Source organism: Bos grunniens, chromosome 3 (genome assembly GCF_055505025.1).
Source record: "Bos grunniens cultivar Pamir isolate PY7600 chromosome 3, Bosgru_T2T1.0, whole genome shotgun sequence".
Classification (NCBI taxonomy): Eukaryota; Metazoa; Chordata; class Mammalia; order Artiodactyla; family Bovidae; genus Bos; species Bos grunniens.
This window is the reverse complement of record NC_141167.1, coordinates 85,680,596-85,695,356: the sequence shown is the minus strand read 5'-3', so window position 1 is coordinate 85,695,356 and position 14,761 is coordinate 85,680,596. Positions and strand designations below refer to the sequence as shown.

Sequence of the window (14,761 nt, the reverse complement as noted above, 5' to 3'; positions counted from 1 at the left end):
AAAATAAAAGCCATATGATTATCTCAGTAGATGCAGAGAAAGCCTTTGACAAAATTCAACATCTATTTATGATAAAAACTCTCCATAAAGCAGGAATAGAAGGAACATACCTCAACATAATAAAAGCTATATATGACAAACCCACAGCAAACATTATCCTCAATGGTGAAAAATTGAAAGCATTTCCCCTGAAGTTAGGAACAAGACAAGGGTGTCCACTCTCACCACTACTATTCAACATAGTTTTGGAAGTTTTGGCCACAGCAATCAGAGCAGAAAAAGAAATAAAAGGAATCCAAATTGGAAAAGAAGAAGTAAAACTCTCACTGTTTGCAGATGACATGATCCTCTACATGGAAAACCCTAAAGACTCCACCAGAAAATTACTAGAGGTAATCAGTGAATATAGTAAAGTTGCAGAATATAAAACCAACACACAGAAATCCCTTGCATTCCTATACACTAATAATGAGAAAATAGAAAGAGAAATTAAGGAAACAATTCCATTCACCATTGCAATGAAAAGAATAAAATACTTAGGAATGTATCTACCTAAAGAAACAAAAGACCTGTATATAGAAAACTATAAAACACTGGTGAAAGAAATCAAAGAGGACACTAATAGATGGAGAAATATATCATGTTCATTGATCAGAAGAATCAATATAGTGAAAATGAGTATACTTCCCAAAGCAATCTATATCCCAATGCAATCCCTATCAAGCTACCAATGGTATTTTTCACAGAGCTAGAACAAATAATTCCACAATTTGTATGGAAATACAAAAAAACCTCGAATAGCCAAAGCAATCTTGAGTAAGAAGAATGGAACTGGAGGAATCAACCTGCCTGACTTCAGGCTCTACTACAAAGCCACAGTCATCAAGACAGTATGGTACTGGCACAACAACAGAAATATAGATCAATGGAACAAAATAGAAAGCCCAGAGATAAACCCACGTACCTATGGACACCTTATCTTTGACAAAGGAGGCAAGAATATGCAATGGAGAAAAGACAATCTCTTTAACAAGTGGTGCTGGGAAAACTGATCAACCACTTGTAAAAGAATGAAATTAGAACACTTTGTAACACCATACACAAAAATAAACTCTAAATGGATTAAAGATCTAAACATAAGACCAGAAACTATAAAACTCTTAGAGGAGAACATAGGCAAAACACTCTCCGACATACATCACAGCAGGATCCTCTATGACCCACCTCCCAGAATATCGGAAATAAAAGCAAAAATAAACAAATGGGATCTAATTAAAATTAAAAGCTTCTGCACAACAAAAGAAACTATAAGCATGGTGAAAAGACAGCCGTCAGAATGGGAGAAAATAATAGCAAATGAAGCAACTGACAAACAACTAATCTCAAAAATATACAAGCAACTCCTGCAGCTCAATTCCAGAAAAATAAACGACCCAATCAAAAAATGGGCCAAAGAACTAAATAGACATTTCTCCAAAGAAGACATACATATGGCTAACAAACACATGAAAAGATGCTCAGCATCACTCATTATCAGAGAAATGCAAATCAAAACCACAATGAGGTACCATTTCACGCCAGTCAGAATGGCTGCGATCCAAAAGTCTACAAGCAATAAATGCTGGAGAGGATGTGGAGAAAAGGGAACCCTCTTACACTGTTGGTGGGAATGCAAACTAGTACAGTCACTATGGGGAACAGTGTGGAGATTCCTTAAAAAACTGGAAATAGAACTGGCATACAGCCCAGCAATCCCACTGCTGGGCATACACATCGAGGAAACCAGAATTGAAAGAGACACGTGTACCCCAATGTTCATCGCAGCACTGTTTATAATAGCCAGGACATGGAAGCAACCTAGATGTCCTTCAGCAGATGAATGGATAAGAAAGCTGTGGTACATATACACAATGGAGTATTACTCAGCCATTAAAAAGAATACATTTGAATCAGTTCTAATGAGGTAGATGAAACTGGAGCCTATTATACAGAGTGAAGTAAGCCGGAAAGAAAAGCACCAATACAGTATACTAACACATATATATGAATTTAGAAAGATGGTAATGATAACCCTATATGCGAGACAGCAAAAGAGACACAGATGTATAGAACAGTCTTTTGGACTCTGTGGGAGAGGGAGGCAGGGGATGATTTGGGAGAATGGCATTAAAACATGTATAATATCATGTAAGAAATGAATCACCAGCCCAGGTTCGATGCAGGATACAGGAAGCTTGGGCCTGGTGCACTGGGATGACCCAGAGGGATGGTACGGGGAGGGAGGTGGGAGGAGGGTTCAGGATGGGGAACACATGTATACCCGTGGTGGATTCATGTTGATGTATGGCAAAACCAATACAATATTGTAGAGAAAAAAAAGTAAAGGGGGAATAAAAGTCTGAGAGGATATTTAATGTTTGGGCATACTTGAAAAGAATCAAGTACACTAATTGAAATGAGAACCTTAATGGAAATATTACAAAATTTATTAGACTCGAGTAGAAAATTAGAAGAAAAATCTGAAGAAATTTCTCAGTGAACAATCCAGAAAGATTAAGATATGGAGAATGTAAGATAATGGAGTGATAAAGTTCAAATGCATCTTATTGAAACACTATAGATAATTGTGGGAAAGCAATGTTCAAATAATGGCTTAGAATTTTCCAGGATTTATGATAAAGATAAGTGTATATTAAAGTTAATGAATACCTAGATACATTTTAGTGAAACTTCAGAACATCAAAGACAAAGTGAAAATATTAAAATGAACCTGAGATAAAACTATCAAGGGTTGATGATTAAACGTAACAAACAACAGTGAGAGCTTCTAGTTCTGGTCACTGTCAGGTAGCTCCTATTGGATCAATCCTCCCACAGAAAATAACTACAAACTCTGTAGTCTCATACACACACACACACACACACACACACACATATATATGATTCTGTGTGTGTATGTATATATGCACCATGCAGGGTGGTTAAAATTCAGATATAATAGAAACCTCACAGTATTACTGGTTTAAAGTGGCAGAATGTAGAGTTTGAAATAAACACAAGCTGGAAAGGGAGATAGGAAATCTTAGGACAGGAAAGACAGAGGTTGCAGTTGGGGTTCAAACAAATTAACTGCCTACTTTAAGAAATATCACACTCTTTGTAAGAGCATAACTGAATTCAGAGCCTCTACAACATTCTCATTCAAATTGTCCAAGATACTAAATAATGAGTATACAAACAAACAGGAAAATATGAACCACACTCAGCAGAAAAGGCAATTAAAGGATAACAACCCTCAGATGTCCCAAATGATGGAACCTGCAGGAAAGGATTTTTTAAATAACTATTATAATTGTGCTCAAGGACAAAAAGGAAAATAGAGTTGGCTCTAGAAACGTGCAGAGGTTAGGGCCCTGACCCTCCAAGCAGTGGAAAATCTATCTATAACATATAGTCAGCCCTCTATATCTACACTTCCTCCATATCTGTGGTTCTACCTTCACGGATTCAACCAAATGCAAATCGTATAGTACGGTAGTATTTACTATTGGAAAAAATGCACAAGTAAGTGGACCCCTGCAGTTTAAACTCATTTTGTCCAAGGGTTAACTATATGTTTATAATGAATGGACAGGAAACCTCAGCAAACAGGAACTATAAAATAGAAACAAATTGAAATTTTATACAGTGAGATTTCAATATTTGAAACAGTAAGAATAATATGTTCAAAGTTTTGAAGAAAATTAGAAATCTAATCTATCTAGAAAACTGTCTTTCTTTAGTAAGGATGAAATAATGACATCTCTAGCCTAACAAACACATTAAGTTCACTTCTGTCTCATCTAGCTTTTACAAGATGTACTTAGGAAGAAGAGTGTAGCTTATGTATAATTTCACATGCATGCAGTATTTCCAATAAAACTTTTTAAAAATTCTATATCTGTAGCAGAAGTTTAACAATGGAAACAGCCTATGATGAAGGCATAAAAAGGCATTGGGGGAAAACTATTTAAAAAATTATTTATAGCTTTTCTATGTGAGATATTCATCCAAAGGCCCAAAGTATACATGAAAGAAAGGGGGAGGGCTCATGTGAGATTAAAAAGGACAGGATTCTACTCTCATGAAGGGGATCATAGCTGAGAAACACATAGCTGGCTCATCAGACATCAGAATGCACTCACTGTAGAAAGAATAAGATCCAGGCGGACACATCAGGAGTGAAGAGCATCAGATGCCCATTCTGCTTTAGAATTTTATGTTACCCTTAACTTTTATGGCTCCTTCCCAGCCAAGAAAATACACAGCCAAAATATGTTGAAGCTGTTTACCTCCTCCCTCCCTCCTCTTTTTCTCTTTTCGTTGTTGTTCCCAGAAAGAGAGACTGTGTTATGAATAAACATACATTTAAAGAATACAAAGAGGTAGAGGGAAGGAGGAAAAAAATTTTTTTTCCCTTTCAGACTTTAGAGGCCATCTATATCTTATCAAAACAGAAACAAAGATTGATTTCTATTTGTGAAAATAAAATCGTATAAGAAAATATTTACAGGATTTGAATGACAGGAAGTGTCATTTACTTTCAATACTATTTGCTGTATATCAGGATCTTTCATGGTGCTGAAGCTTAAAATGTAATCCATCAGTTCAGTTCTGTCGCTCAGTCGTGTCCGATTCTTTGCGACCCCATGAATCGCAGCATGCCAGGCCTCCCTGTCCATCACCAACTCCTGGAGTTCACTCAAACTCACGTCCATCGAGTCGGTGATGCCATCCAGCCATCTCATCCTCTGTCGTCCCCTTCTCCTTCTGCCCCCAATCCCTCCCAGCATCAGAGTCTTTTCCAATGAGTCAACTCTTCCCATGAGGTGGCAAAGTATTGGAGCTTCAGCTTCAACATCACTCCTTCCAATGAACACCCGGGACTGATCTCCTTTAGAATGGACTGGTTGGATCTCCTTGCAGTCCAAGGGACTCTCAAGAGTCTTCTCCAACACCACAGTTCAAAAGCATCAATTCTTCGGCACTCAGCTTTCTTCAGAGTCCAACTCTCACGTCCATACATGACCACTGGATAAACCATAGCCTTGACTAGACGGACCTTTGTTGGCAAAGTAATGTCTCTGCTTTTGAATATGCTATCTAGGTTGGTCATAACTTTCCTTCCAAGGAGTAAGCGTCTTTTCATTTCATGGCTGCAATCACCATCTGCAGTGATTTTGGAGCCCAAAAACATAAAGTCTGACACTGTTTCCACTGTTTCCCCATCTATTTCCCATGAAGTGATGGGACCAGATGCCATTATCTTCATTTTCTGAATGTTGAGCTTTAAGCCAACTTTTTCACTCTCCTCTTTCACTTTCATCAAGAGGCTTTTTAGTTCCTCTTTACTTTCTGCCATAAGGGTGGTGTCACCTGCATATCTGAGGTTATTGATATTTCTCTCGGCAATCTTGATTCCAGCTTGTGCTTCTTCCAGCCCAGTGTTTCTTACGATGTGCTCTGCATATAAGTTAAATAAGCAGGGTGACAATATACAGCCTTGATGTACTCCATTTGGAACCATTCTGTTGTTTCATGTCCAGTTCTAACCGTTGCTTCCTGACCTGCATATAGTTTTCTCAAGAGGCAGGTCAGGTGATCTGGTATTCCCATCTCTTGAAGAATTTTCCACAGTTTATTGAGATCCACACAGTCAAAGGCTTTGGCATAGTCAGTAAAGCAGAAAGAGATGTTTTTCTGGAACTCTTTTGCGTTTTCCATGATCCAGCGGATGTTGTCAATTTGATCTCTGGTTCCCCTGCCTTTTCTAAAACCAGCTTGAACATCTGGAAGTTCATGGTTCATGTACTGCTGAAGCCTGGCTTGGAGAATTTTGAGCATTACTTTACTAGTGTGTGAGATGACTACAATTGTGCGGTAGTTTGAGCATTCTTTGGCATTGCCTTTCTTTGGGATTGGAATGAAAACTGACCTTTTCCAGTCCTGTGGCCACTGCTGAGTTTTCCAAATTTGCTGGCATATTGAGTGCAGCACTTTCACAGCATCACCTTCCAGGATTTGAAATAGCTCAACTGGAATTCCATCGCCTCCACTAGCTTTGTTCGTAGTGATGCTTTCTAAGGCCCACTTGACTTCACATTCCAGGATATCTGGCTCTAGGTGAGTGATCACACCATCATGATTATCTGGGTCGTGAAGCTCTTTTTTGTACAGTTCTTCTGTGTATTCTTGCCACCTCCTCTTAATATCTTCTGCTTCTGTTAGGTCTATACCATTTCTGTCCTTTATCGAGCCCATCTTTGCATGAAATGTTCCATAGGATAACATATTTAAGTATTGATAACTTTAGAGATGTTCTGACCAGAAGGATAGTTTTTAAATTATAACTCTTAACCTGGAAGGTCAAAACAGTAATAGCCCATTATGAAAATGGACATAGCACAGATATATTCATATTGACCATACTTCAGTTACACTTGAGAGTAACAGCATTTTTAATCACCTAATGTAAATGGACTCAATGTAAATACTATAGAATACATACATCAAAGATTCAGGTGATTCATGAAGATTAAGTAGTATGCATATAATTTGTTATTTTATGAATATTAGTGTGCCTTCTTTGACTTTGTTCATTTTCTACTTGCAGTTAGCAACTGGAAGTTTTCTTTTTATTTGCATAGAAAATGTAGTTTTTCTCTTTTGTAAAGCTACATAGGAAAAAAAGGTAAAACTGAATATTTCCCATGACATTTCATAAAAAAAACAGGTCTTCCAGTTGGTAGACTTCTAGAGTTTAAAATTTATGTTACATAATAAGAGTCTATATCTAGTGTATATTGTTTATTTTGCCTGATTTTCCAATGTCTTGGGAAAGCAGAGTGCTATTAGGTTTTCCTAACATTTTCATTTTAACTTTCTATGAAAAGATTAAACTGCCTTGAAAATTAATACCGAAAGATTCCAATTCATATTTTCTTGTTATCTCTTTCTTGAGAGGTAAAGTGGCAATAAAATGAATGAAAGAATTAAAGTGAAATGAATTATTTTCTACTTATCTAAATATACTGTGATTCGCACTATATAATATTGCCAATGATAGTTCTAGGACTGTGCTATTTAGGCTTTTATAGAGCTGAGTTAGCTGAACTGAATTAATGATTGATTTCTAAAAGCTTCCCTTAAGTAATATTAATCTATTTTTGCCTTTTTATATCCTAGGTGCCCAAACCAGTAGATTATTCTTGCCAACCCTGGTAAGTATTAAAAATGTTTATGTCGCTGAGTTGAAATACCATACCTTTAGCTCAAGGACGGCTTAAATGTGGGAGTAGTAAACTACATTCCATTTCTGTTTGTCCTGGCTAAAGATGTTTTCACATGTAACAGAACACCATAATGAATTTATATACTACTGAGCTTTTCCATATCTTTATCAGAGAGTGGTGCATGTGAGTACAAGTGCAAGTACTTGGCTGTAAATCCAAAGTTTATCATCGCCAAAAGTGGAATGGGACATGGGCAAATATGCATATTGTATTTTAGAATAGGTTTCATGAAATTGAGAGGGGGGGCGGAATGTATAATTTCATTGTCTGAAACAAAAACTTAGCCCAGAAAGGATTGTTGTTGTTTAGTTGCTAAGTCGTGTCTGACTTTTGCAACCCCACGGACTACAGCACACCAGGCTTTCCTGTCCTTAACTATCTCCCAGAGTTTGCTCAAATACATGTCCATTGAATCAGTGTCATTCTCTGTAGCCACCTCCTCCTGCCCTCAATCTTTCCCAGCATTAGAGTCTTTACCAATGAGTTGGCTCTTTGCATCAGGTGGCCGGAGTATTGGAGCTTCAGCTCCATCATCAGTCCTTCTAATGAACATTTAGGGTTAATTTCTTTTAGGATAGACTGTTTTGATCTGCTCACAGTCCAAGGAACTCTCAAAAGTCTTCTCCAGCACCACGATGCAAAAGCATCAATTCTTCAATTTTCAGCCTTCTTTATGGTCCAACTCTCACATCCATACCTGACTACTGGAAAAACCATAGCTTTGACTATACTTTTCCTCCATCTATTTGCTATGATGGGACCAGATGCCATGATCTTTGGTTTTTGAATGTTGAGTTTTAAGCTAGTTTTTTCCCTCTCTTCTCTCACTCTCATCAAGAAGCTCTTCAGTTCCTCTTCACTTTCTGCCATTAAAGTGGTAGCATCTTTATATCTGAAGTTGTTGATATTTCTCCTAGCAATCTTGATTCTGGCTTGTGATTCAGGCAGCCCAACATTTCATGTGATATACTTTACATATAAGTTAAATAAGCAGGGTGACAATATACAGCTTTGATGTACTCCTTTCCCAGTTTTGAACCAGTACAGTGTTACATGTCCAGTTCTAACTGTTGCTTGTTGACATGCATACACGTTTCTCTGAAGATAGATAAGGTGGTCTGGTATTCCCATCTCTAAGAACTTTTCACAGTTTGATGTGATTTACACAGTCAAAGGCTTTAGTGTAGTCAATGAAGCAGAAGTAGATGTTTTTCTGGAATTCCCTTGCTGTCTCCATGATGTTGGCATTTGATGGTTCCTCCACCTTTTCTAAACCCAGCTTGAACATCTGGAAGTTCTTGGTTCATGTACTGTTGAAGCGTAGCTTAAAGGATTTTGAGCATAAGAGTATAACCTTGTTAGCTTGTGAAATGAGTATAATTGTAAGGTAGTTTGAATACTCTTTGGCATTGGAATGAAAACTGACCTTTTCCAGTCCTGTGGCCACTGCTGGATTTTCCAAATTTGCTGACATATTGAGTGTAGCACTTTCACGGCATCATCTTTTAGGGTTTGAGATAGCTCAGCTGGAATTCCATCACCTCCACTAGCTTTGTTTGTAGTAATGCTTCCTAGGTCCACTTGACTGCCCACTCTAGGATGTCTGGCTCTAGGTGAGTGACCACATCATTGTGGTTATCTGGGTCATTAAGACCTTTTTTGTATAATTCTTCTATGTATTCTTGCCACCTTTTCTTAATCTCTTATGTTTCTATTAGATCCTTATCATTTCTGTCCTTTATCATGCCCATCCTTGTATGAAATATTCCCTTGATATCTCCAATTTTCTTAAAGAGATCTCTATTCTTTCCCATTCTATAGTTTTCCTCTATTTCTTTGCATTGTTCCTTATACAGATGTTGGAAAGATGAAATAAAATGTGTATAATACTAAGTACATAGTAAGTACCCAAAATATGTTAATTAGCGTCATATGTTTGATTATAACTATTCTAAACAATTTTTCTGGTTGAAGATGTCATTTTCTCTTAAACTCATAATGTCTAAAAAGTAATAATCATTATCTATTGTTTCCTTGTTTCTGTTAGTGATATGGCTAACCTCCTCTTAAAATGACTGCATCTATTTTCATTTTCTTGATATTAAAATGTATGCATACAAATTAGAAATCAGGGTATGAATATAAATGAGGTATTCTGAGAGTATATAGTAAGTACTAGTTCAGTTTGAAAGTGTAGGTAACACCTGAGTTTCTTGATATTTTAAACTGATCATTTTCTGTTATATAACCAAAGCATGAAAAATGTCAGGTTACTGTAGGAACACATTGTCCATAGTATGGGATCCTTTTCTCAGCAGTCTTACTCTTCCTCCCCAGCCACATCTGCTTTGCGTAATCATTGTCTATTTTCTCTGACATCCTTCCCTGGCTTTAACACTGAGCCCGCTGAGAAATTATAGCAGGTCTGTGATAGAACTACAAATCTTTGCTATATGTTTACCTCTTTTAAGACAAATTTGAGGTCTTAGTTTTCATGGAATTAAAGACTGTAACCCTGACAAATTAATTTTGGAACAGAACTGATAGCATGGATAATCAAACTGTAAAGCATCAAGAACTGGTGAAATCATGAAAGCGTGCTAATAGTTTCCTTCTCTTTTCTTTTACTATTTCTATATAAGAAGGCATAATAGTTACAAAACTAATGACATTAGAGAAATACGAATGCCACACACAAGATAGATTTTATGAAATAAACTGATTTGATACCTGGGAACCATTCAGAACACAGGAGATTAGCTTTTGAATCCTTTCTTTTAAAATGTACCCTTGCCAATATGTAAAATTCTATTGAAATTATGACCAAATAGTATTGTTTCTAATGATAAAAAAAATCAAGATATTTAGATGAAGGAACACCCTTGAAAACAGTAAGAAATAAAGATAATAGAATTTCAAAATTACTTTTTCTTTTCTAAGAAACTTGGGACAGTTTCTTCACACTAAGCAGGCAGTTTCATGTGAAATGCTTTCTGCTAAGGAACAAAATGATCAACCATATCAGAAAATGAAACCTTCAATTTTAGAAAAACTAAACTGTTTAGAGAAAAATTACACTGTGGTTTTCAAGTCATTAAGAGGGCTTCCCTGATAGCTTAGTCTCAGTTGGTAAAGAATCTGCCTGCAATGAAGGAGACCCCAGTTTGATTCCTGGGTCAGGAAGATCTCCTGGAGAAGGGATAGACTACCTACTCCAGTGTTTTTGATCTTCCCTTGTGGCTCAGCTGGTAAAGAATCCACCTGCAGTGCGGGAGACCTGGGATCTATCCCTGGGTTGGGAAGATCCCCTGGAAAAGGGAAAGGCTGCCCACTCCGGTATTCTGGCCTGAAGAATTAATTACATGAACTGTATAGTCCATGGGGTCACAAAGAGTCAGACAGGACTGAGCGACTTTCACTTTCTCAAGTCATTAAGGAGTTAAATATCCTTGTTATTTTCACATTTTAAAGCTGTTCCCGTAAGGTAAACTTTGTCTCTTTTATAAGCCATGAATCTTCAGTCTGTGTTTTTGGGTGTCATGAAGACTGGGGTGAGACATGGGGCTCACATCTGGGGAACTGTCTGAAAATCCTTATGGAGAAAAGGATGCAGATACCACTGTCCCTGCCTCATCCTCCAAGAAGTCAGACAACTTAACTTTCCCTCCCTTAGCAAGAGACATGAATTAGAGGGTATATTACTTGGAAAAATTGAGCCATATGAGGCCTAGACTTGGAAAGAGCAGGCCCAGCAAAAATTGGCAGAGATGCTATACTGAAAACAGATCAGTCAAATTAAGGAAAGTCAGTATACAGACTGATGATGATCCTCAGTTCCTTTGTACAGCTCAATTACAGTACTGCGACAGCTGTGTCTTACACACATGGACTACTCTCTTCTTCCATCCAGATAGGAATTGGGAAGATTTTTCTCTAAAGAAATGGAATAGACTCAGAATTAAAAACCTAAAATCCAGCCCTATCATCAGCTTCTTCCCACATGATCAGATTCCAACCCAGTGAGCCTCCCATACTGCCCCCACACAGAACTCCCAGTCAGTTCTTGGATGCCTTTCTCGCTTTCTTTTTTTTTTAATTGAAGGATAATTGCTTTACAGAATTTTGTTGTTTTCTGTCAAACCTCAACATGAACCAGTCATAGATATACATATATCCCCTCCCTTTTGAACCTTCCTCCCATCTCCCTCCCCATCCCATCCCTCTAGGTTGATACAGAGCCCTGTTTAAGTTTCCTGAGCCATACAACAAAATGTGAGCAGACAACAAAGAGTAACCTGACATTTGAGAAAAGCCTTGAAGTAAAGAAAAAAATAAATGTCAAAAAGAAACTTGGAAGAATTACAAACATTAGCATGGGCAGAAGAGAGAAGCCTTTAATTTATATTCTCAGAATTAAGAGATAATATATCCATACAAGTGAGCTGGATGTTTTATAAAAGAGACAGAGATTGAGAATGAAAAAGAGTTCTCTAAGTATTGAGTAGAGAAATTGGAAAATAAAGTTGAATAAATCCTCTAGAAAATCAAAGACAGATAATAGAGAAAAGGTAGAGCAGACAACTGACCTGAGAAGTCCAGCCTTCATTTAATAGGAACTTGAGAAAGAGAAACTAACAACAATTATATATATATAAAAAGATAAAACCCCAAATTTTTTAGAACTGAAGGCTATATGACTCTACATCAAAGATGCTCCTGAGAGCCCAGGACAACACTCAACTTTTTAGTAGAGCATATAACCGGAAGGCTTATTATTATGAACTTTGCTATATAGAGCAATGAATTTGAGTTTCCAGAGAGGGGAAAAAAAAAGATAAAGACTCAGAAATCAGAATGGCATTGAATTGGAAGTTAGAAAAGCAGAACAGTGCCTTAAAATTTGAGAAGACAATGATTTGTCACCTAGAATTATTTATCCAGCCAAATTGTGAATTAAGGATTATTAAGTAAAATACAAATATCATAGATATGAGAACTTCTAAGTATTACATCCCATATATTCGTTTAAGATCTGAGGAATTAGCTAGTAAACCAGGAAAGAGGGAGATACAAAATCTAGGAAATGGGAGTGAAGGGATTCCAGGACTACACTAATTCAGCAGGCTTGGAGAGAAAGCAGTGGCGATTAGACCAAGAGGGTGGAGGGTTTGGGGAAAATAGATGTCTCCATAGAAAGAATTAATAGGTACAGTACATGGTGCTGAACAGGTATCACTGCGGGGTTTATAATTCGTTTGGAGAATTTGGAAAAAAAAAATTTGGGTAGAGACAAAGAAGCTTGAGCAAACAAAAACTTGAGGACTTGTTTGTTGATGTTGGATGTTCTTCGAATGTGACAACATGACAAAACTGGGTCAGATGATGGCTAGGCTTTGGGGCAGTTTCAGAAAGGAGAGTGAGGGGCAGCACTATGATGGCATGAGCGTAAGTGGAGAAACAGTGGTTTTCTGTCCTGGGATCTGAAATTGATAAAAACTCAGAAGGCTAAGAGAGAGAAGGAGGGCCTGAGAAAATATCTGAAAAGATTATAGCCAAATACTTCCCTAACATGAGAAATTTACTCAAATTCAGGAAGTGCAGCATTCCTTCCATACAAGATAAACCAAGGAGGAATATTTTAACATGTATTAATCAAACAGACAAAAATAAAAGACAAAGAAAAAAATATTAAAGTCAACAAGGGAAAAGCAACAAATAACATACAGGGGAACCCTGATAAGGTTATCTGCTGATTTTTAAGCAGAAATTCTGCAGACCAGAGGGAGGCACAATATATGTCATCTGATGAAAGGGAAAAACCTACAACCAAGAATACTCTATCCAGGAAGGCTCTCAGTCAGTTTCAATGGAGAAATCAGAAGTTTCACAGATAAGCAAAAACTAAGAGAATTCAGCACCACCAGACCACCTTTGCAACAAATGCTAAAGGAACTTCTGTAGGTGGAAAAGAAAAGGCCACAGCTAGAATCAAGAAAACTACAAATGTGAAATCTCACTGGTAAGAGAGATTTTCCTAAACATAGGATATCATCCATATACAAATATGATATCAAAACCAGCAGTTTTGAGAAGAGGAGAATACAAATGCAGGATACTGGAGATGAACTTGAAATTAAGGGATCAGCAACATAAAACAAGTGTGTATATTTGTAGACTGCTATATCAAAATGTCATGGGAGATACATAATGGGAGAAGACAGGATGGCAGGGTAGAAGGACATGAATTCACATGAGATACAGCCGAGAAGTTCATGAAAAGATGCTGAACACTGCTAATTATTAGAGAAATGCAAATCAAAACTACAATGAGGAATCACCTCCTCACACCAGTCATTACGACCAACATCAAAAAATCTACAAACAATAAGTGCTCCAGATGGTGTGGAGAAAGGTGAACCCTCCTACACTGTTGGTGGGAATGTAAATTGGTGCGGTCACTATAGAGAACAGTATTTAGCTTCCTTACAAAACTAAAAATAAAGCTACCATATGATCCAGCAGTCCCACACCTGGGCATATACTTGGAGAAAACCATGGTTCAAAAGGATACATGCACCCCAATGTTCATTGCCATGCTGTTTACAATAGCTAAGACATGGAAGCAACCCATAACTCCAGTGATGGATGAATGGATAAAGATACGGTACATATATACAAAAGGTATAACTTAGCCATAAAAAGAATGAAATAACTCAGCCATAGAAAAAGAATGAAATAATGCTATCTGCAGCAACATGGGATGGACTTGGAGATGATCACACTAAGTGAAGTGGACAGAGAAAGACAAATATATGACATCAGTTTACATACAGAGTCTTAAAAAATAATGCAAATGAACTTATTCACAAAACAAACAGACTCACAGACTTAGAGAACTTAGGGTTACTGAGAGGAAAGGTCAGGCAGGAGGGATAGATTGGGAGTTTGGGACTGACATGTACATACTGCTATATTGAAAATAGATAATCAACAAGGATCTACTGTATAGCGTAGAGAACGCTGCTTGATCTCTGTAATAACCTAAATGAGAAAATAATTTTGAAACAGAATACATACACACACATATATATATATAACTGAGTCACTCTGCTGTCAGATGAAACTAAACAACACTGTTAATCAAATATACTCCAATATAAAATAAAAATTTTTAAATGCTGTACCCATGGTGGTTCAGTGGTAAAGAATCCACCTGCCAATGCAGGAAATGCAGCTTTGATCCCTGAGTCAAAAAGATTCCCTGGAGAAGGAAATGGCAACCCACTCCAGTATTCTTGCCTGGAAAATTCCACGGACAGCAGAGCCTGGTGGGCTATAGTCCATGAGGTTGCAAAGAGTCAGACACAACTTAGCAACTAAACAAGAACAACAACATATATTTTAACTTAAACTACATTCAGTTCAATTCA

General features: G+C 37.2%; 1 protein-coding gene across 3 annotated transcripts in view; it reads left to right on the top strand.

Annotated features, from left to right (window-relative positions):
- The window catches only part of VAV3 (vav guanine nucleotide exchange factor 3), a 435,514-nt gene that overhangs the window by 386,541 nt on the left and 34,212 nt on the right, over nt 1-14,761 (top strand). For all 3 annotated transcript variants that reach the window (XM_086391510.1, XM_086391513.1, XM_086391511.1), the window contains exon 22: nt 7,225-7,259. In XM_086391510.1, the coding sequence (XP_086247636.1) occupies nt 7,225-7,259 (35 nt within the window). The remainder of the gene's footprint in view (nt 1-7,224; nt 7,260-14,761) is intronic.